The following is a 20,951-nucleotide window of genomic DNA, read 5'->3' on the forward strand; positions in this document are numbered from 1 at the left end:
GAGAATGGAAACCGGGCATGGCGGTGCAGGCCTTTAATCCCAGGACTCAGGAGGCAGAGGTAGGAGGATCACTGTGAGTTAGAGGCCACCCTGAGACTACGTAGTTAGTTCCAGGTCAGCCTGAAACAGAGTGAGACCCTACCTCAAAAAACCAGAAGAGAGAGAGAGAGAGAGAATGGGGGCTGGAGAGATTGTTTAGTGGTTAAGGCACTTGCCTATGAAGCCTAAAGACCCATGTTCAGTCTGTCCACATCCCATGTAAACCAGACACAGGTAAGGTGAAGGAAGCACCAAGTCACATATGCCCACTAGGTGGCACAAGCTTCTGGAGTTCAGTTACAGTGGATGAGGCCCTGGTGCACCAATTGTCTCTCTCTCTCTCTTTCTCTCAAAATAAAAAAAATTTAAAAAAGAGAGATAATGGGTTTGGCAAGACCTCTAGCCACTGCAAATAAACTCTACATGCATGTGCCACCTTGTGCATCTGGCTTATATGGGTCATGAGGAATTGAACCTGGGTCCTTAGGCTTTGCAGGTAAGTGTCTTAACCACTGAGTTATCTCTGCAGCCCAAAGTATTGGTAAATTCTAAAATGATATAAGCTATGCTTTAAAATAAACACTTAAAATCTATACTGTACATATATATATATATATAACATTTTATGTAAAATATATTAATATGTAAAATTGTCTAAAAGTAATTGAGATAAAAATTTAAAATCTAAAAAAGTTTTCAAACATGGTTACTGCAAAAAAAATACTTGTTTTTTGTTATTTACATGTATAGAAAGGGAAAAATATCAGTTTTTAAATAATTTTGATGCTACTGGGAATACAGAATTTATATCAGATACTCATACCCGAAGATAGTAAAGGATAGTAGAAGAAAGAGAATAAACTTCAAGTGACTCTCTGGAAATCTACAGCCTTATATCCTAAACATTCTTACCTTTTGAATTTTTTTGAGAACATGAAAATATACAAGAATGTATTCTTCTGTGTGTCAGAGAAATTACATCATTGAATGTCTGCATGATTCCACTATATGTTTATGAGTGTGAAGGCTGTGGTGTGGTGTAGCTCAGTGGTATAGAGTACTTATCTCAGCTTATGTGAGGTTCACTTCAGTACTACCACAGAGAAAGAGAGAGAGAGACAGACAGGCATCCAGGGCCAATTATGAGTATGAGAAGAAAGGGTAAATACCGTCTTCACATTTTTGTGAAAATACTAGTTACTGCACAGAGTCCCAGAATGGGACATGGCTGCCCTGTCCTCTCCCATTGGGTTCTTGTGAACTGCACATTGAGAATTATTGCTAGTAGTCCCTTTTTCTGCAGTGCTTGAAACAGTCTTTCTTTCTTCATGTGAATTTTAAAAAATTTATTTAGTTAGTTATTTAGTTATTTATTTAGTTGATAATTTGATATAGGAATATATATTGCATGAAAATCATTGATGTTATTTGAAATATTTACTACTTATGAGCCTTAAATTTTGTTGAAAGTATTTTGTTAATATTGTGTATTTCCTCCTAGTTTTGTTATTTAAATGCTTTTGGAGAGAAGCTAAGGAATTGTTACTTATATAGGCCCTTCCTTGCAATACTGAGTTTCTCGAAACAACTATAATACCTAACCAGTATACTCAAGCATTGATATTAGTTCCTTTTAACCACCTCATATTCAAGTCAGGAATTGAGTTTTCCTACCTCACAAGTTTTCTTTTAGTCTGTTCATTAGAATCAGAGTTCAAAGGCCACATGTTCACTGGTGTCTTCATGTCTCTTTCAATCAGTAGGCTGGTCTTACAAATTATTTATTGAAATAATATGGTTGTTTTGACCCACTCTCATTTGATAGAGCATTTCAGCCACCTTGAAAATAATAAGAGGCACAAGTCCCTTCCTTTCGTAGATTTTGAGAAGCTCCCATAGCCATATATTCAGTTTATTTATGGAGTAAGGCCTGCTTACTATTTTCTATCCTGGTTCTTTGGTCTGTTGTAATTTCATGCCTGGGTAAATTTTGTTCTAGTGGTAGAATACAGTATGTTTAATATAAAATGGAGCTCACTTTACTTCTTATTTTAGTTTAGTGATTGGGGAGGAAGTTGTATGCATGCTTTTATAAGTTTATGTATATTCATGTATTTATGTGTATTGCTTGCTTTATCATACAAATAAACTTTGAAAATAGTTTATCTGGTCTCTGTCAACACCTCATGATCTCTAAAGGAGGACTCCTGTGGGTACATACATTAGCAAAGAGAAAACAGTATCTTTTGATGTTAAGGCTTTCTTTCCAATCTAAGAATACATCTTCCCTTTGTTAAGCTTTACTTTTGTGATTTTAAAGGAACATTTGATACATTGCCCACACTATTCTCAACATTTTGCTGTACTTTAAAAATTTTTTGGCTCTCAGAAGTGGGTCTTCTCTATGTTCAAATAGAATTTTGTAGTATTGAATTTGGCAAATGAATACATTCAAAATACATCGTTCTTACCACTAGTCCAGAGGAGCTAGTTTATTCCTAGTAGACTATTTTCACTTTCCATATATAATTCTTATACTTTATACACATACTTGAATTACATTTTCTATGAAGCCTTATAACCCAGGATTTTGATAAAAGTAAAGCTTAGAATGTAAGAGAAGGCTAAGTCATTTGGTGTTTTCAGAATGAACCTGACGTGGTTCATGCCTATTATCCTAACATTCAGAAGACTGAGATAGGAGTATTGTCTTGAGTTCAAGGCCAGCCTGGACTCCCTAATAAGGCCATTTCTCAACAAAACAAAAAAAGTCACAATATAATTTTCATTGTTAAAAAGTGAGCAGCCAGGGCTGGAGAGATGGCTTAGTAGTTAAGGTGTTTGCCTGCAAAGCCAAAGAACCCAAGTTCAATTCTCCAGGACCCACATAAGCCAGATGCACAAGGTGGCACATGTGTCTCGATTTCTTTGCAGAGGTTGAAAGCCCTGGCATGCCCATTCTGTCTCTTTCTCTCTCCCTCTAACAAATAAAAACAAACTTAAAAATTTAGAAAATTGTACAGCCAGATATTTCTACTTTTCTTAAGCCCTCTGTCAGAATTAGTAAATATGAGTTGAGAAATCTGATCAGTTGTCTTTGTTACTCATGGAAGATAATGAATAACAGTCAGTTGCCATGTAGCTGAGTCCACACACCACAGCAATTTTGCAGCATATTTCCTGTGAAGTATAAGACATTTTGTCACCATGGTGGCTCCATTTCTGATGCACAGGAATATATCTGCAAAAGGAAACAGCCTTGATATCCAGTGTTTCTTTTTCAACAAGCATTGCGTTAAAGGGAAATCAAAGCAGAATGCGTTTTGGCATCCTTTGTGCAGCCCTCAAATGGCTTTACTGGCCAACAGGCAGTGTACCCAAAGCCCAGGAACCTCATGCTACCTGCGGGCTTGGAAGAAAGCCTACGGCAGAGCCCCGCAAGCAGGCCTGCCCAGCCACCCTCACTCTTGTGATAGCATGTTCTCCCTCAATGACTTATAAAATTGACTTGGTTTTGAAATTTGAGTCTAAAAATCCATAGGGGACGGACTGCCCAGAAGTGCTGGGTGGTCTTCAGCATGTTCAAGTTCAGCAGCTCTAGCTCTGCCAGATCTCCAGCACTGTGGCAGCTGGAGTCTCTCCAGGCCTTTCTCGTGGAGATGTATCCACCACATACTGACACAGGGAGGCTGACTCAGCCAGCTGATATGAACTTTCACCCCACATCCTGCACCCCTTCAAGCCGTTGAATAATTCTCCATGAACAGTATGATTTTTGGAAACCACCAATGTGCCTTGCTCTGTGTTTGCTTACCACAACACAACAGGGGAATTCTGTCTATTTTATAATTGGCTGAGTGTCTTTGGTCTTGGCTTACTTCCTTTAAACAGTTCTTGCTGGTTCCCCTTTGTGGCTTAGATAACCTAGAGGAACTTTCTAATTTCTGGGGCTCATTATCAAAACAACTCTTTATGTTTGTCTCTGGGGGTGCACCTGCAAGCTGCAGATTGTTGGAAATCATCCCTGAGTCGGGGTGGGGGTGGTGGCACTGAGGTTCTTTCCTAAGTCTACGGAGTATAAGTTATTCAGCCAGACATGGTCCTCTGAGCTAAGTCCATACCTAGTGCTTCAAAAACACTGGACTGTAAGCTCAGCTGCTTCTTCCTAGCTAAAAGGAAGGAATCAGTGAACAAATGAAAGATGAAATAAATGTCTGAATATGGTGGTGTGACACAGGAACAAATACACATTTGGTCTTTGTCCAAGCTTCTAAAATGTTTGGAATTTCCTGAGTGGTCAAGGTGAGAGAAGAATTGTGTAATGCCAAACCCCTTCCAGCCATACTTCAAGTTTCGATATAGGGGTGAGTTTTGGTGGGCTCCCAGAGAGCTTCAGGATGGGGGCTGGTAGCCAGAGGAACTAACCAATGTGAATTAAGGGTTAGAACTTGCAGCCTGCCCCTTAACCTCCAGAATTAGACTTAATCACCAGTGGTCAGTGATGAATTTGCTAAAGCATGGGTCTTAGCATCTGGGTTGGTGACCACATGTAGGCGTTGAGAAGCTGTGCACCTGAAAAGAAAGTAGAAGCCCTAAGCCCCACCCACACCTTGCCCTATATATCTCTTCCATTTGGCCATTCTTGTGTTAAATAAACTGTAACAGTAAGTAAAGAGCTTTCTAGCTCTAGTGAGCTGTGCTAGCACATTGTCAAACCTGCAGAGGGGATGGTACATCTATTTTTAATTTTTTTAAAATTTATTTGAAAGGGGGTACAGAGACAGAATAGGCATGCCAGCACTTCTAACCACTGCAAATGAACTTCAGATGCATGTGCCACCTTGTGCATCTGTCTTGCATGGGTCTTAGGTAGTCAAACCTGAGTCCTTAGGCTTCTCAGGCAAGTGCCTTAGCCACTAAGCCATCTCTCCAGCCTGGTACCTCCATTTTTAAATGAGGAGACTCAGTTTTACACTTGTATCTGAAATAGAGCCTTTGTAGGACTGAATCCCTAACCTGTGAGCTTATACTAACTGGGTAGTTGGTGTCAGAATCAGATCAAATCATTGGACATCAAGTAGGTATTTGGAAAGATGGGACATTAGTTGGCATAGGAGAAAAAATATCTCTACACCATTGGTCTGAGAATGTGCTCTGTCAGTAAAAACAGCTCAGTGTGGTAGGGCTAACTGGATGACTTCATGGGTGGCTGTGTTAAGTAGGATGGCCTGCCAACATAATCCAGACCACAACACTTCTTACTGTCAAAGGGGTTCCTATTCATTTATAATCATGTGATTTTCCTAGGCAAGTTGGGATGTATTTCAACCCAAGATTTAAATGATTCCAATTCCTATAATATGCTGAGTACAGTGCTGGCACCTAGAGGAAACATTGACCAACTGTCAACATGATGCCATTATTATTATTATTATTAATTTCAATTTTTGGTGTGCATGTGTGTAATATGTGTGTGTGTAGTGTATGCATGTATGTGTGGATACATGTGAGAAGGTCAGAGGAAGATGTAAGGTGTCTTCCTCTATCACTATTATTTCCTTGAAGCAGAGTTTGTCACTGAACCTGGAGCTTCCCATGTTTCAGTTAGACTGGCTGATAAGGCAGCCTCAGTTATCCTCTTGTCTCAACCACCCCTCCTGACCAGCACTGGGGTTACCATGCCCTGCTTTTTGCATGGGTGCTAGAAATTGGACTCAGGTCTTTGTGCTTGCACAGTAAGTGCTCTTATCATTGAGCCATCTCTATAGCCCTTTATTATTCATTTTAATAACAACGTTTTTTCATTTATTTGAGGTAGGGTCTCACTCTAAACAAATTATTTTGATAGTGTAGGTTTTGACAGTATTAGGTTTTCTGAAGCTTGTATCTTTTTTCCTATAAAAAGATATCTAAACTACAGCCAGCTATAAGCTAAATTCCCATTGCTGAATGAACTAAATGGATACCAAAGATGCCTCATAAGAAAATAAGTAAGAACTGGTATGGTGGTGCATGTTTGTAATCTTGGCATTTGGGAATGAGAGGCAAGGGAGTTACCATGAGTTTGAGGCAACCTGGACTACATAATGAGTTTCAGGCCAGCCAGGGCAACATGGCAAGACCATGTCGAAAGGAAAGGAAAGAAAAGAAAGAGGGGAAGGGAGGGAAGAAGGAAGAAGAGAGAACAATGAGGGAGAGGTAGAAGGAAGTATGGAGGGGAAGAGGAAGGGAAAGAAAGGAGAAAAAGAAAGAAGGAAAGGAGAAAAGAAAACATTCTTTAATCAATGAGAACAACCTAAATGAACCATGTTCTCTGATAGCTACCTGGGATTAGCACAAGGAGTCACAAATTATTCCACATTATGTGCCTTTGGAATGCGGGAAACTCTAAAAATTAAAAGAAAAATAGAGTAAGAAGGAAAGGCTTACCTGCAGCCAAGTTCCTAAATGTCAAATATTATAGGTGACTGTATAAATGAAGGAAGATGATACCAAGGACAGAAAGGGATCAAAGAATGATGTTAAAACTCTTACCTGCAGTTTGCACTAATCTTGATTCCTGACCTTCATTCATCCTTCCACCTCTTCCCTCCCTCCCTTCTTCCTCCTTCTCTTTTGTAGCCTTTATAAATGCCTCAGTGGGTCACATAGGACAATCTGCAGGTCCTGGCTGCAGTCCTTACAAATCCAGTGGGCTTGTGTTTGGGTAATTCCAGCTCATGGTTGGTGTGCCATACTTTGCTTGACAAGTGGGCATATACACACACAAATGCAATCAATAATGCGGTGTTCTCAGGTTTGATAGTTCTTAGATTTGCTTTGTATTATAAATGCACTTTTATGAGGTAATATTGTGGAAATCCTGCCACACTCAATTCCTTATAATTAAGTAGTTCTCCAAAAAAAAAAAAAAAAAATCTAAAGTTTATGAGTTTTTCAGGTGCCCTGAACAATTCTTGGCTGCTTTCTTGTTTAAAAGGTGAACTGTAGCTATGTGTGGTGTTGCATACATGTAACCCTGCAACATATTTTCATACTGTTCAATTCCTTGTCTTATGACCATGAAAGGGTAGCCACATAGGCATTGCAATAATGAGGAGTGGGAAAGAAATGAAAAAAGAGGGGGATGGGAAGGAGAGGGAGGACTATGGACTATCACACATGCATCCTCCTTGGCTGAGGAAGCCACATATCCCCTTTGTACCAAAATTTCTTTTAAATTAATTTAATTTATTGATTTTTAATAAAACGATAAAAAGGTTGTACATGTATATGCCCTTTTCCATGTTTTAATTCTGCTAAGGGTCTTCAATGGGGTTATTGTTATTCATAGTGGGCACCAAGAGGCCTTAGTCAGTCCCTGTAGGGATAGGGGAAACAATTTTCTACCCCCTCTTCCACAATGCTCCCTGAGCATTGGCAGGCAAGATAGAGATCTGATTTAGTGTTGCTTTCTCTGTAGACTCTGGATCTCTTGCTTTGATGAGGTCTGAGTGACCACAGTGTCTGTTGCCATCTCCCTGGAATTGGTTTTTAGACTAATCATGAGAACAGTTTTCAGGACACTGCTTCCCCTGTAATGACTTCTGAACCCAGGTGGATGAAGTAGAGGTGGCTCATCTTATGGCAGACAGTTGGCTCTCTCTACTTGATGTATCTTGTTCTCCCTAGTATTTTCCTCCATCTGTAAAATAGAACCAATTCTCCAACCAAAAGTGAAAACAGCCTAAATTTCCTTTGAATCTAGAATGTATCTCTCAGAAAGGTACTTTCACCTAGAATCTTTCTTGCAGAGATTTAAAATCTACATTCTAGTTACTATATATAAAAAACATGGGGAGCCAAAATTATTTAGCAAGCAGTTAGACCAATTTCCTCTGTGTGTTTATGCAGGTGTGTATGTATATATTTGTATACATCCATATGCATATAGAGGGCAGAGGTTGATGTCCAGTGGCTTCTTCCATTGCTGCCTACCTTTTTTAAAAATAAAAATATTTGTTTATTTTTATTTATTTACGTGAGAGCGACAGACAGAGAGAGAAAGAGGGAAAGGGAGAGAATGGGTGCACCAGGGCCTCTAGCCACTGCAAATGAACTCCAGATGCATGCACCACCTTGTATATCTGGCTTACATGGGTCCTGGTGAATCAAGCCTCGAACTGGGGTCCTTAGGCTTCATAGGCAAGCACTTAACTGGTAAGCCATCTCTCCAGCCCTACCTTACTTTTTGAAACAGTTATCTCGCTCAACCTGAAGCTCACCAATTTAGCTAGATTAGCTAGCCAGATCTTCCTGTCTGCCTCTCTAGTGCGGGGATTACAGATGTCCACCAGCTTTTATGCTGGTGCAGGAAATACAAACTCAGGTATTCATGGTTGTGAGTCAAGCACTTTACCCATTTCCCCAGTCCCTAAGCCAATTTTTTTTTTTTTTTTTTTTTACTTACTATGTCTTTTTTGTTTGTTTGTTTTTTGTTTTTCAAGGTAGGGTCTCATTCTAGTCCAGGCTGAACTGGAATTCACTATGTTGTTTCAGGGTGGCCTTGAACTCATGGCGATCCTCCTACCTCTGCCTCCTGAGTGCTGGGATTCAAGGCTTGTGCCACCATACCCAGCTACTTACTATATCTTTCTATAGAAACCCAGGAAATCACTACCTCTATATACTGAATTTTTTGTTTATTTTTTCAAGGTGGGTTTGCAGTATAGCCCATGCTGAACTTGAATTCACTCTGTAGTCCTAGGTTGGCATTGAACTCACAGTGATCCTCCTCCTACTGCTTCTCAAGTACTGAGATTGAAGGCATGCACCACAACACCTGGCTTTAAAGAATAAGTTCAGTTTTTTAAATGTGAAAGAGGCTGGGTATAGCTCATCAGTTAACGGCACTTGCTGGCAAAGCCTGTCCGTACAAATTTGATCCCTCTTCAGCTGTGTAAAGCCAGATCCGAAGTGGTGGATGTGTGGCACATATGCACTCATTCATACACACATGCATGACAAATAAATAAATGAATAATTTTAAATGTTAGGAGCAGAAGGTATTCAACAGGAAGGAAAAGTTCTGTCTCAGCTTTTACTGCTTTGCTCAGAAATCACTAAAAACAGATAAGGGGTTTGAGAGATAGTTCAGTGGTTAAAGGTGCTTGCTTACAAAGCTTGCAGGCCTAGGTTTAATTCCTAAGCTGTCCATATATGCAGATAAAAGCTTATAAAAGTGTTCTTTGTAAAGCACTGACCAGGTGCTTATTCCTCATACTTAAGGGGAAAAGCTTAATGATTACTGTAAGCCACATAGCTATGGTACAAAAACTCCCTCTAATTATCACATAGGAATTTGAGCGAGCCAATTTTTTTCCTTATCTGTTGTTTTGGTCAGTGTTCAGATAAGATAGATGGACTGGGCAAGTGAATATTGTAAAAGGCAACCTGATTACCACAAGCATATGTTGAACAGAATAAATTATCTCAAAAGCTAGTTCTTTTTTTTTTTTCATGCTGGGATCTTATTCATGTGAAGCAAGTACTCTGCCATAGATCTACCCTCCCACTCCCTTATAAAAATTCATTGGTTCTTTAAAATGCCCTCAGGTCCAACAGTAGAACCCAGGAGTATGTACAGAAAATATTAATTACCTCCTCCTTATCCTCTAGTCCTGCTTGCTGGTCATCAGTTATATTTTTATAAATATTCTGTCATCTCTATAAAGCAATTTTCTCACTTAGGGCAGTTCCTTCAGAAGACAAAAACAAAAGTAGCATCATGCCATACACACCACTCTGATGGCTTACCAGTTAAGTGCTTGCCTATGAAGCCTAAGGACCCCAGTTCGAGGCTTGATTCACCAGGACCCATGTAAGCCAGATGTACAAGGTGATGCATGCATCTGGAGTTCATTTGCAGTGGCTGGAGGCCCTGGTGCACCCATTCTCTCCCCTTCCCTCTTTCTCTCTCTGTTTGTCTGTCGCTCTCACATAAATAAATAAAAATAAACAAAATTAAAAAAAAAATCTTAGATATCCTTTAGAGGATGTGGACCAGCTTGTTTTCTGAACAGGAAACTATTCTGTGGTGGGAATTGACCATCCTTTCTTTGCTGCCCTCCTGCATGGATGTACCTTGAAAATGCTTTGGTTTTGTTATGGCTACAATAAATGCCTTGTTGGTCGAGTCAATCATGCAGTCCTAAATCAGTACTTTCCAGAATCACACAAGGCCTCTGCAGTCAGCTTCTCATTGCTGGACAAACATGGAGCCAGACACAGCATATGGGAGGAAAGGGGTTTATTTCAGGCTTACAGAGTCCAGGGGAACATCAACAATAACAGAAGTTGGCTCCCTTTCATAGATCCAAGCAGAGAGTTCTCTACATACCTTAGGGCTAGACTCAAGATCTGCTACCAGTGACTCACCCCTTGTGGTAGGGATCTGCTTGCTAGGGTCTTATGTTGTAAGCTCAATTTTAATAAAACACCCAAGTTGATGAGGCCATACATTCTAACTATCACAACCTTCAGCCCATGCTACCTATCTCCTGGCCTCCCTTCCATCATAGTCTCCCCTTCAGAAGACCCTAATCCATGCCTGGATCCTCTTCCTACCCTTCTGCTGAATTCACTTTCCTTCATCATCCTTTAGACCTCACTTTTGGCTCACTCTCCACATCTCCACCTTGCTCTAGTGTCACTGCTGGCCTTTTCCAAGACCTGTTCTTCTTGCCTTTGTATTTCTCCTTTCTGCAAGCATCTGTGCAGGTATGGGAGGTGGAAAGTGGGTGAGGGGCCCTGCCAGAAGTCATGAAACTTGAAGCTTGGGGTGAGAGTATAAGATCAAAACGAGCCTCAGGCAGCTGAGGAGACCCCTCTCCCCTGCTGTCTACCTGCTCCTTGGTAGTCTTCCAGCCTTCTTTCCTAGTCCTTCTGCCCTGGAGTCAGCTGAGGAAAATGAGGGATGTAGCTGGGAACAGCTCCCAACACCTCTCCATAGACTCAACCTCTGAGCTTCACACCACCTTTGTGTGGTGGCCCAGGAGTGACGGTGTGGGGGGCAGTGGCACAGAGGACAGATGCTAGAGAGCCTTCTTCCTGGCTCTAGCTTTCCCTATTTATAGCAGTAAGCACCCCTGTTGTGTGAGATGCCATCTCTGTGGTATCCTAGAGCCACTGCTATATGTCCTTCATACCCCCTTCCTCAGGAAGGGCAGTGAAACCCCAAACCGCTGATGTAGAAAGGCCTTCAATGGAAATAAAACTACAGGCAGTGCTTGGGCCTGCATATTATGCTTCTGGTCTGCTTTGCATCAAGTAGGCCATAGCTGCCACTCATGCAATTATTAATGAGAAATACTTTCAAGCAACAGAGTTATATTAGGTTTGAAAGTCCACCGTGTGCGTAGCACTGTGCTATCACTGCCCATTTGTTACTGTGTCAGTCGTCCAGCCACACTCATTTCACAAATGATGAAGCTGAGGTTGAAAGGCTGTGTAATTAAGCCTGGACGATATGACTCTGGACTCATCCCAGGTCCCATTCTATTTTAAGTGTCCAAACATACCTGTTTCTTAACTTTGGCCTTTCATGTCCTTTGCCTAGTTCATTTTGATTGTCCTCATTTTCTTTCATCACTATACATCTGCTTATTTTTCTTTTTTTAAAACTGTTTTTGATTTCTAAGCTTTTCCCGAGTTTGTTAAGGTCAGTTGAAAGGAAGCACAAGCCCATGAGAGCTGCAGAATCAATAAATCTGGAGCTGGGGAGTTGCTTAGCCAGTAAGAGTTCTTGCTGCATGCGTGCGAGGGCCTGAGCCAGCATGAGTTTGGTCCCAGTCCTGTTGGGACAGAGATTGGAGAATCGCTTAGCTCACTCACTGGTCAGCCAGTCTGACTGAAAACAGCAACTCCAGATCCAGTCAAGTGAATAAAGCAGAAGAACAATGAGGCGAGGAGACTCGATGTTCTCCTCAAACCTCTCACATGTGCTCACAGGGTACATGCGTCTCCATACACACACACACACACACACACACACACACCCACACACACACACACACCCCTATACTATACATATATAGTATGCACATACCATACAATGCACACACAAACAATATAAACAGAGAGACATTCATTTGTTGTCTCCTTTCTGTCTGTGGATGTAGCCAAAGAAGCATGGCTGAAGCTTCTCCTTTCATTGCTGTCATGTCGAAGTCTAAGTCTCACAAGGAGCCTGAACAGCTGTGGAAGTTCTTCAACAACATATGAGACTCTGAAGAAAGTTGTGGACCCAAAGAGGGTTGTGTTAAGAGAAGAGTCTCAAAGACCAGGAGCCCGCTTAACTGTGAAAAAGATCTTCGCTCCTGGTCATTAAAGAAGACACTGAAGAGCATCACCTATGAGATTATTTATTTTGAATAGTATGGAAAAATCAAAGGGATTAGAATCATGACTGACAGAAGCAGTGGATAGAAAAGGGCTTTTCTTTTTCTTTCTTCTTCTTTTTGTTTGTTTGTTTTATTTTTCAAGGTAGAGTCTCACTCTGGTCCAGGCTGACCTGGAATTAACTCTGTAGTCTCAGGGTGGCCTTGAACTCCTGGCGATCCTCCTACCTCTGCCTCACGAGTGCTGGGATTAAAGGTGTGTGCCACCACGCCCTGCTATTCTTCTTCTTTTTTAACCTTTGAAGACCAGACTATGACTGTTGATAAGATTACCTGTAGTGACTGGAGGCCCTGGCATCCAGTTCTCTTCTCTGCACACCCTCTCCCCTTGCTCTTGCGCTCTCTCATTAGAAAGACAGACAGACCATACTGTGAAGGGCCACAGCTGTGAAGTAAGGAAAGCCCTGTCAAATAAGAAATGGCTAGTGTTTCATCTAGCCAAAGAGGTTGAAGTAGCTCTGGAAACTTTGGTGATGGCCATGGAGGTGGTTTTGATGGCAATGACAGTTTTGGTCATGGAATAAACTTTAGTGGTTGAGGTGGCTTTGATGGCAGCTGTGGTGGTAGAGGATATAGTGGTAGTGGGGATAGTTATAATGGATTTTATAATGGATTTGGTAATAACAGAAGCAGTTTTGGAGGTGGCAGAAGCTACAGTGAGTTTGGCAATTACAACAATCAGTCTTCAAGTTTTGGACCCATGAAGGGAGGAAATTTTGATGGCAGAAGCTCTGGCTCTTATGGTGGTAGAGGCCAGTACTTTGCCAAACCACAAAACTAAGGTGGCTTTGGTGGTTCCAGCAGCAGCAAAAGCTATGGCTGTGGCAGAAGGTTTTAATTTCTGCCAGGAAACAAAGCTTAGCAGGAGAGGAGAGCCAGGGAAGAGACGAGGAAGCTATAGGTTACAACAGCAGTGTCAGGGCCTAGCTCCTACAAAGAAGATATGTTTTAGAAAATACTCATGTGTATGGGCAAAAAAAAAAAAAAAAAAAAAAAAAAAAAAAACCCAAAACGAAACAAAACAAAAAACCCTCAAGGACTATTTGTATCTAATTGTATAACAGGTTATTTTAGTTTCTTTTCTGTGGAAAGTATAAAACATGCAACAAAGGGTTTTAGTGGTAATGTAGGCTTTTTTTTTTTTTTCACCCATGCTACTGGTTGCTATGATGGTTTGATTCAGGTGTCCCCCATAAACTTAGTTGTTCTGAATGCTAGATTCCCAGCTGATGGAGATTGAGAATTAATGCCTCCTGGAGATTGTGTATTGTTGGGGGTGGGCCTATGGGTATTATAGACAGTTTTCCCTTGCCAGTGTTTGGCACACTCTCCTGTTGCTGTTGTTTACATGATGTTGGTGAAGGAGTGATGTCCATCCTCTGCTCATGTCGTCATTTTTCTCTGCCATGATGGAGCTTCCCCTCAAGCCTATAAGCCAAAATAAACCTCTTTTTCCCATAACTTGCTCTTGGTTGGGTTATTTCTGCCAGCAGTGGGAACCTAACTGCAACAGTAAAGTTGGTATCAAGAGTGGTATTGCTGCTAGACACCTGACTATGTGGCTTTAAACTGATTTTCAAGACAAATGTGGAATTATTTGAAACCTTGGCACCTTGATGGACTGTTCTGGTCATAGTTGAAAGACCTGAATGCAGTAAGAACTGTGGACTGTGAGGTTTGGCTTGTGAGGGTGAGAAAGAGCTATGCCTGGACTGGGCTAGAAGCAGTTTGTTTGAGAGGCTTGCTGTTATGCTGTGTCCTGAGAATTTGTACAGGGTTGCTTTGCATAGATATGAAGTGATGTGAAAAAAGAGATATGGTACAGAGGGGGAAAAAAATCTTTGAGTGAAACTGCTGCCCATTCAGCTGCAGTTGAGAGATCCTAACCATTGACATTGGGCCAGCTGACTTGCATTGGGACAACAGAAAGCATGTGGACTCTTTTGTGGCCTGAATGCTCAAGAAATGTCTTGTTCTTCAAAGCCTGCTTTATTCCCCCCTGGATTAACAAATTGGCACCCTACCTGGTATTATGGAGTATGAGAAATGCCGTAAAGAGAGGGTCATTGACTATGGAATGTGGTCTTGTGTTTTGGAAATGGCCATGGCCAGTGTGAAACAGGTTTGCTGGATGCCTGAGTGAAGATGCAATAAAGCTGTGAGAATGGAGTGTGGCTTGCAGTAGAGACTGGAGATACTGGGACAACGAGAAGGCTCCTAAGGAAAGCTGCTGGCCCCAGGTGAAGTTTTCCAGGACTGTGAATAGCCTAGCTGGAGGGGCGGAATTGGAACTCCAGAGATTTGTTGCTTGTTAGAATTATTGCACTTGTAGACTTGTCATTGACTATAGTTGTTGGACTTAGAGCTACAAAGTTTGATGTTTTCCATTTAAATCTTGTATTGGTTGAATATTTCTCTGTTATGCCCAATGCCATCTTTTGCAGTGTGAGTGTTTTTTCTGTACCATTATGAGGTGTTTTTTTTTGGGGGGGGGGAGTTTTTGGTATTATGGCTCAGTTAAAAATCTTAAGACTATGGGAATGTTTGAACATCATTTGGATTAATAAAAACTATGGGGACATTTAAAGTTGAACTGGATGCATTGCATTGTACATCATGGATGGTTATCAGTTTATGGGGGCTGGGGGCAGAATGTGGTGGTTTGATTCAGGTGTCCCCCATAAACCTAGGGGTTTTGCATGTTAGGTTCCCAGCTGATGGAGATTTGGTAATTAACACCTCTTGGGGGAAGGGTATTGTTGGGGGTGGGCTTAGGGGTATTATAGCTAGTTTCCCTGTAAAGGAATTCCAGATGCATGCACCACCTTGTGCAGCTAGCTTACTTGGGTACTGGGGAGTTGAACCTGGTCCTTAGGCTTCACAGGCAAGCACCATAACCACTAAGCCATCTCTCCAGCCCTTCAGGAATCTACTTTTGTTTAACATTTTGCTTATTTCTTGTGAAAGGAAAAAGATCATTCTGCCCATATCTTCTGTGATCAGCCTTTGGCTTCGGCACCTTCCCAGTCTTGAAAAAGCAACCCTGCATCTTTTTGAAAAGCTGATCTCCAGCGATAGAAACGGCCTGAGAAAGATGGAGCACAGTATAAGAGATTCACTGCTGGTATGTGTTCACCTTTGGTGATAGAATCATCCTTAAAGGAAGTGCTGGGAAGAGCAATGAAGGGAAAAATATAAATCACAGGGCTTAGAAGCCTTTAAACTAAGCCTGCACTTACATTTTATTTTGAAAATACCTAATGCAGGGGCCTTTTCTACATATTGGCTGCATTTGTGGAATGAATTGAAATCTACTGATTTTCAAACATTTATTTATGCACGTATGTATACACATCATGGTGTACCTGTAGAGGTCAGAGGAGTTGTGTGTGCTATCTTCTTTGAGATAGGGTCTCTTACTGCTGCAAATGAGTCTGAGGTTCAGATTCTCCTGGATTTGCCTCCCATTGTATAGAAGTGCTAAAATCACAGTGGTGTATATGCACTGTTTACATGAGTACTGGGGAGTTGAACCCAGGCTGGGAGGTTTTGTGAGTAAATGCCTTTAACTTCTGAGTCATCTCACCAGTCCCATAGATGGACTGATCTGTATGCCTTGTATTGCAGTCACAAGAGAAGATATTTGGGTAACAATTTTTTTTAATTAAGGAAAATGAAGAAAGTCATCAAATGAATGCTTAATTGACATATTTCCCATTGGTTACTCCTACAACATTCCTTCCTACCATTTTATTATGAGATTTTGATCCAAGAGAAAGAGACTGGGTACTACTCTGCTCTGGCCACACATTTTGCATGCTCTGTGGTATATAGAGTGAAGTTCCCAAAGGCAGTGGAAGAGGCCAAGGACACAAGAAAAGACTTTTACAAGTATCAAATTGTATTTCTCATTTCAACATGAGGGATGTATTTAAAACTTAAGGTCTTAGAGCATCTTCAACAAATGGTGCTGAGCAAACTGGATAACCATACACAGGAAACTGAAACTTGATCCACACATCTCACCATGCATAACAATAAAGACTTCGGTATAACACCGGAAACTCAGCTACTACTGGAAGAAAATCTAGGAGCAACATTCTATGACATAGGAACGGGAAAAGACTTCCTGAACAAAATCCCAGTAGCATAGGATCCTAAACAATCACTCAGCCAATGAAATCTTATGAAGCTGAGAAGTTTCTTCACAGTCAAACATACAATAAGCAGAGCCAACAGATTGCCCACAGAATGGGAGAAAATATTTGCTGAATGTCCAACTGACAGAGGCCTAATCTCTAGAATCTACAAAGAACTCAAAAACCTAAACAATAAAAAATCAAAAATCCACTTCCAAAATGGGGCAAAGAACTGGACAGGCAGTTCCAAAGAAGAAATACAAATGGCAATGCAAATGGCAATGCAAATTAGAACAACTCTGAGATTCCACCTTACCCCAGTAAGGATAACAAACATCCAAAAATCAAACGAAAATAAATGCTGGCAGGGATTTGAAGAAATAGGAATGAACCCTCATCCACTGTTGGAATGTAAGATGGTACAACCACTTTGGAAAGCAATATGGAGACTCTTAAAAAAGCTGACTATATAGTTAGCAACTGATCCAGTTATTCCCTTATTGGGGATGTACCTAAAAGCTCCACACGTCAGTTCAAAGAGATTTACTCAACCATGTTTATAGCTGCTCAATTTGTAATAGCCAAGAGCTGGAATAAACCCAGATGTCCATCATTAGATGAATGGATTGCTAAGATGTGGTATATCTACATGGTGGAATTCTACACAGCAGTAAAGAAAAATGACATGAAATTCAAAGAAAAATGGTCTATCCTGAAACAGATCATTCTCAATGTACTCACCCAATCACAAAAAGATAATCTCCACATCGTCTCACTCCTCTACAGCTCCTAACCTGAATGTACCCAAATTGCTGACATACCTAATAAGTATCTCGAGGACTGGACAATAGGGAGGATGGGGAGGGAGGGAACGGTAAGGGCCAGGAGGGGATGCCAAACTGGACCCAAATGGCATTGGTACCATAAAGCTCTACATCCTAAAAGACAGACCAAATGGTTGAACCTTCACCAGGCCCTTAGAGGGAACATCTAATTCACAAGGCCCTGAAGAGGGTATGACTAAAACTGACCTTTATCTCCTGGTTTTTTTTTTCTCTCTCTCTCTCTGTGTCTCCCTCTTCTCTCTCATCTCTCTATCTCTTTTATATCACTTATTCTTTTCTTCCATCTCTTCTGCTTGGGTGCTGACCTGTAACTCCTGGTATCAGCAGGTGGATATAATCCACAATGAGCTTTTGATCAGAGAGACCTACAAGGTCGCCCAAAAGAAGACAGATTGCCATCAGAGTACTTGATAACCCACCATAGGTTAGTGTTAAGACCCTACTGCTAAAGACAACATACGCTGTTGGCACATGACATGGCTGGAAGAGAGACAGTCCCCAGACAGTTAGCGCGTCTAGTGCCAGAAGGTGCTATATGAGTAACTGGGGGAAAGTTACCAGTATCTGTCCAAGCAACACATGGTCTAACCTACTTAGCAGCAAACAACCTGACAGGATGCTCACACAAGTGCAATAGTGGCGCATAGCCTTGGTAAGAAATCAGCTGCTCTCAATTTGGCTAGCTGATCTGCTCAGTGGAACGGAACCCATAGCGGGAGCTGGGAAACAAGTCAGAACCATATCCAGAATGAGCTCGCTCCCCATTATCAAGCTCCCACCAATCATGGGCCTAAATCTATTAAACTCTCTCTAAAAAATAATGATCATCACATTTATTTGGTGCTAACTTTATTCTCTGTAGGAGAATGTGCTTTTTCAGATAGACAAAGATCCAAAAGAGAGAACTACCCCATCATACCTCAAAAAGGCCCCAGCTGAAACTAATAATTGGGGAAACAAGCAAGAATGCTGTTTTCTTGGCGAACCAGGAACCAGCACAATGGTGATGGAGATAGACACGGAGAACAGTCAACTCTTACCAAACCAGATATCCAGAAACACAGAGGCTCCCAAGATCTCACCACTGAAGTAGATCTAAAATGAACCCAACATGGCTCAGGGAAATTTGTGCAAGAAGGGATGGAAAGAATGTCAGAGCCACACGTTGGGTCATGACACACACAGACATTTCTTCCTATCTAAAACTGAAGGATAACCCCACAACGCACGACCCATATTCCCCAACCAGGAGGGTCCCTGTGGAGGGGTTAAGACAGGGAGGAAGCCAACAGTGGTACCAACTTGACTGTATTCAGTAAAAATTTAAAAAATTTAAAAAAAAACCTTTAAGATCTTCTAGGCAAGGAAGAACAGGAATCAGTTAATAAAAACTCTCAGAAAATAAACTTAAGCATTCTTCATAAAAGGAAAAGTAGAATATTCAAGAAAAATGGAGCAGAAAATGGTTGAAGGAAAAAAAAAGAAGGTGGGGGTGAGAGGGTCACTTGAACCCACTTCAGGACCAGTGTGGTCAATTAGGTGAGACCAAACCAAAGTGACACTAATTGTTCTAGCACAGTGTACTAGTACTCAACCAAATACAGTATCCCTACAGAATTGTCCAATTTGTCTGGGAGACCAGTCCCTTCAAAGGGACACTAGGACAGTACCACATGGCTGTGACATCCCCAGCAATGAAAGATGTGTTCACTCAGGCAGGGCCTCTAGCAGCCAATGCCTTTTCAGTGTGAATACTCACAGGGCAGGATTGTGGTGAACTGTGTCTCAAATGGCAGTCAGCAAGCACTCCTAATTATACTCTTAGAAGGTGTATCCTCTTAGCTTCCTAGTGTCACATTTTGGAGGGAACGGTCCAGGACACCAACTCTCATTTCCAGATGCACACACACTTGTCAGGGTGATGTCAGCCCACCTTTTGGCTCAAAGTGAAGTTAGTGCTGTCTCTAGTCTAGTGAAAATGCTGAGCTTGTACAACCAGGAGAATCATAGCATGTCCAGATGCCAGATGCACAGCACAGTAGCATGGGCACCATGGTGTATGTCTACCAGGAAGTTAGTGGTTCTGCCATGTTTCCTGATGGATTTCATCATCTGGTAGGATTTGGCACAGTGACTTTCTTTCTCTTGCACAGATGGGGACAGTTTGTTCCCAGAGCAGCATAGACCCACCAGCTCTCAAGCCAGGAAGCTGGGAGGAGAGTGTCTGTCTGGCACTGGCTGAGGCTGAGGCTGAGGAAAGTGCTGCCCTGCCCTGTGGTTTCTTTCTTTTCTTTCCTGTTGGGAATTGTAAGGGAATCATTCATCTAGTACCAGTTCCCAGTCTGGGTGCAGGGCCTCCCTGGGGACCTTGGTGTCATGCTTCTTTCACTCCCATGATTCAAATGTTACATTGTTGGGTAGGAAAAAGAAAATCAGGATTTATTAAAACTGAGAGAGCCAAACGAAGTTACATTCTATGGATAATTTTTTACTGATATGTCCTTACTATTTTCAAAAGAGTTATACATTCAGACAAGAGAGAAGAATGTGCCAGGTGGGAGCTGGGTGTGTTGGCACACGCCTTTAATCCCAGCATTCGGGAGGCAGAGGTAGGAGGATTGCTGTGAGTTCAAGGCCACCCTGAGACTACATAGTGAATTTCAGGTCAGCCTGGGCTAGAGTGAGACCCTACCTCAAAAAAAAAAAAAAAAAAAAAAGAAAAGAAAAGAATGTGCCAGGCGGGCATGGTGGCACACGCCTTTAATCCCAGTACTTGGGAGGCAGAGGTAGGAGAATCACTGTGAATTCAAGGCCACCCTGAGACTACATAGTGAATTCAGCCTGAGCAAGAGTGAGATTTCACCTCAATAAAGGAAAGAGAGAAGAATGTCCCTACTGAAAAATAAGTATAGTAAGTATATAACGTAATTCAAAATAAAATATTCTGGAAGCCCTTTGCCAGTCCATCCTAGGTTGTTTAAGGTAAAATTTCCTGGTAAAATCTCTATGTCTAAATTAAATGTGTATGCTATAGTTTATTACTCTTTCTCTGGTTCTTTTCCAGTACAAGCTACATGTTTATTTCCTGGGTGCAGGTACATTTTCCTTCCCTCTTACCTCAATGGGAAACTTCCAGTCCATTGACTCGGCTGTAACCTTTCATTGATACTAGTGATTCTTTTCTCCATGTCCTTTTACTTGGGGCCTAAGCTGCCCTGCAGTAAGCAAGCCTCCCCCTCCCCCCCCCTTTCCTCCCTCCCCCCACAACCCCTCTGCGCCATCACATTGTGTGAATCTCAGTCTTGATTGGTAGTTGGCCATAACCTCCCCCGTCAGGAAGCTTTGAAACCAGTTTATCAGGATCATGTGTGGGGGAGATTCAGAGCTTTTATTATGGTTAAAGGGGGATTCTAGAGGGTGTTACTTGGTTTAATTTATTGTGGCATTGGCAGGATGTGACCTCTGTATGCCTTGTGGTTCAAGGATGTAAT

At 41.6% G+C, this 20,951-nt stretch overlaps 1 protein-coding gene across 5 annotated transcripts in view; it reads left to right on the forward strand.

The window, feature by feature from the left end:
• Positions 1-20,951, forward strand: part of Fancc (FA complementation group C) — a 264,880-nt gene that overhangs the window by 202,123 nt on the left and 41,806 nt on the right. For all 5 annotated transcript variants that reach the window (XM_045143857.1, XM_045143854.1, XM_004656859.2 and 2 more), the window contains exon 8: positions 15,444-15,600. In XM_045143857.1, coding sequence (XP_044999792.1) covers positions 15,444-15,600 — 157 coding nt within the window. The remainder of the gene's footprint in view (positions 1-15,443; positions 15,601-20,951) is intronic.

Source organism: Jaculus jaculus, chromosome 2 (genome assembly GCF_020740685.1).
Source record: "Jaculus jaculus isolate mJacJac1 chromosome 2, mJacJac1.mat.Y.cur, whole genome shotgun sequence".
NCBI lineage: Eukaryota > Metazoa > Chordata > Mammalia > Rodentia > Dipodidae > Jaculus > Jaculus jaculus.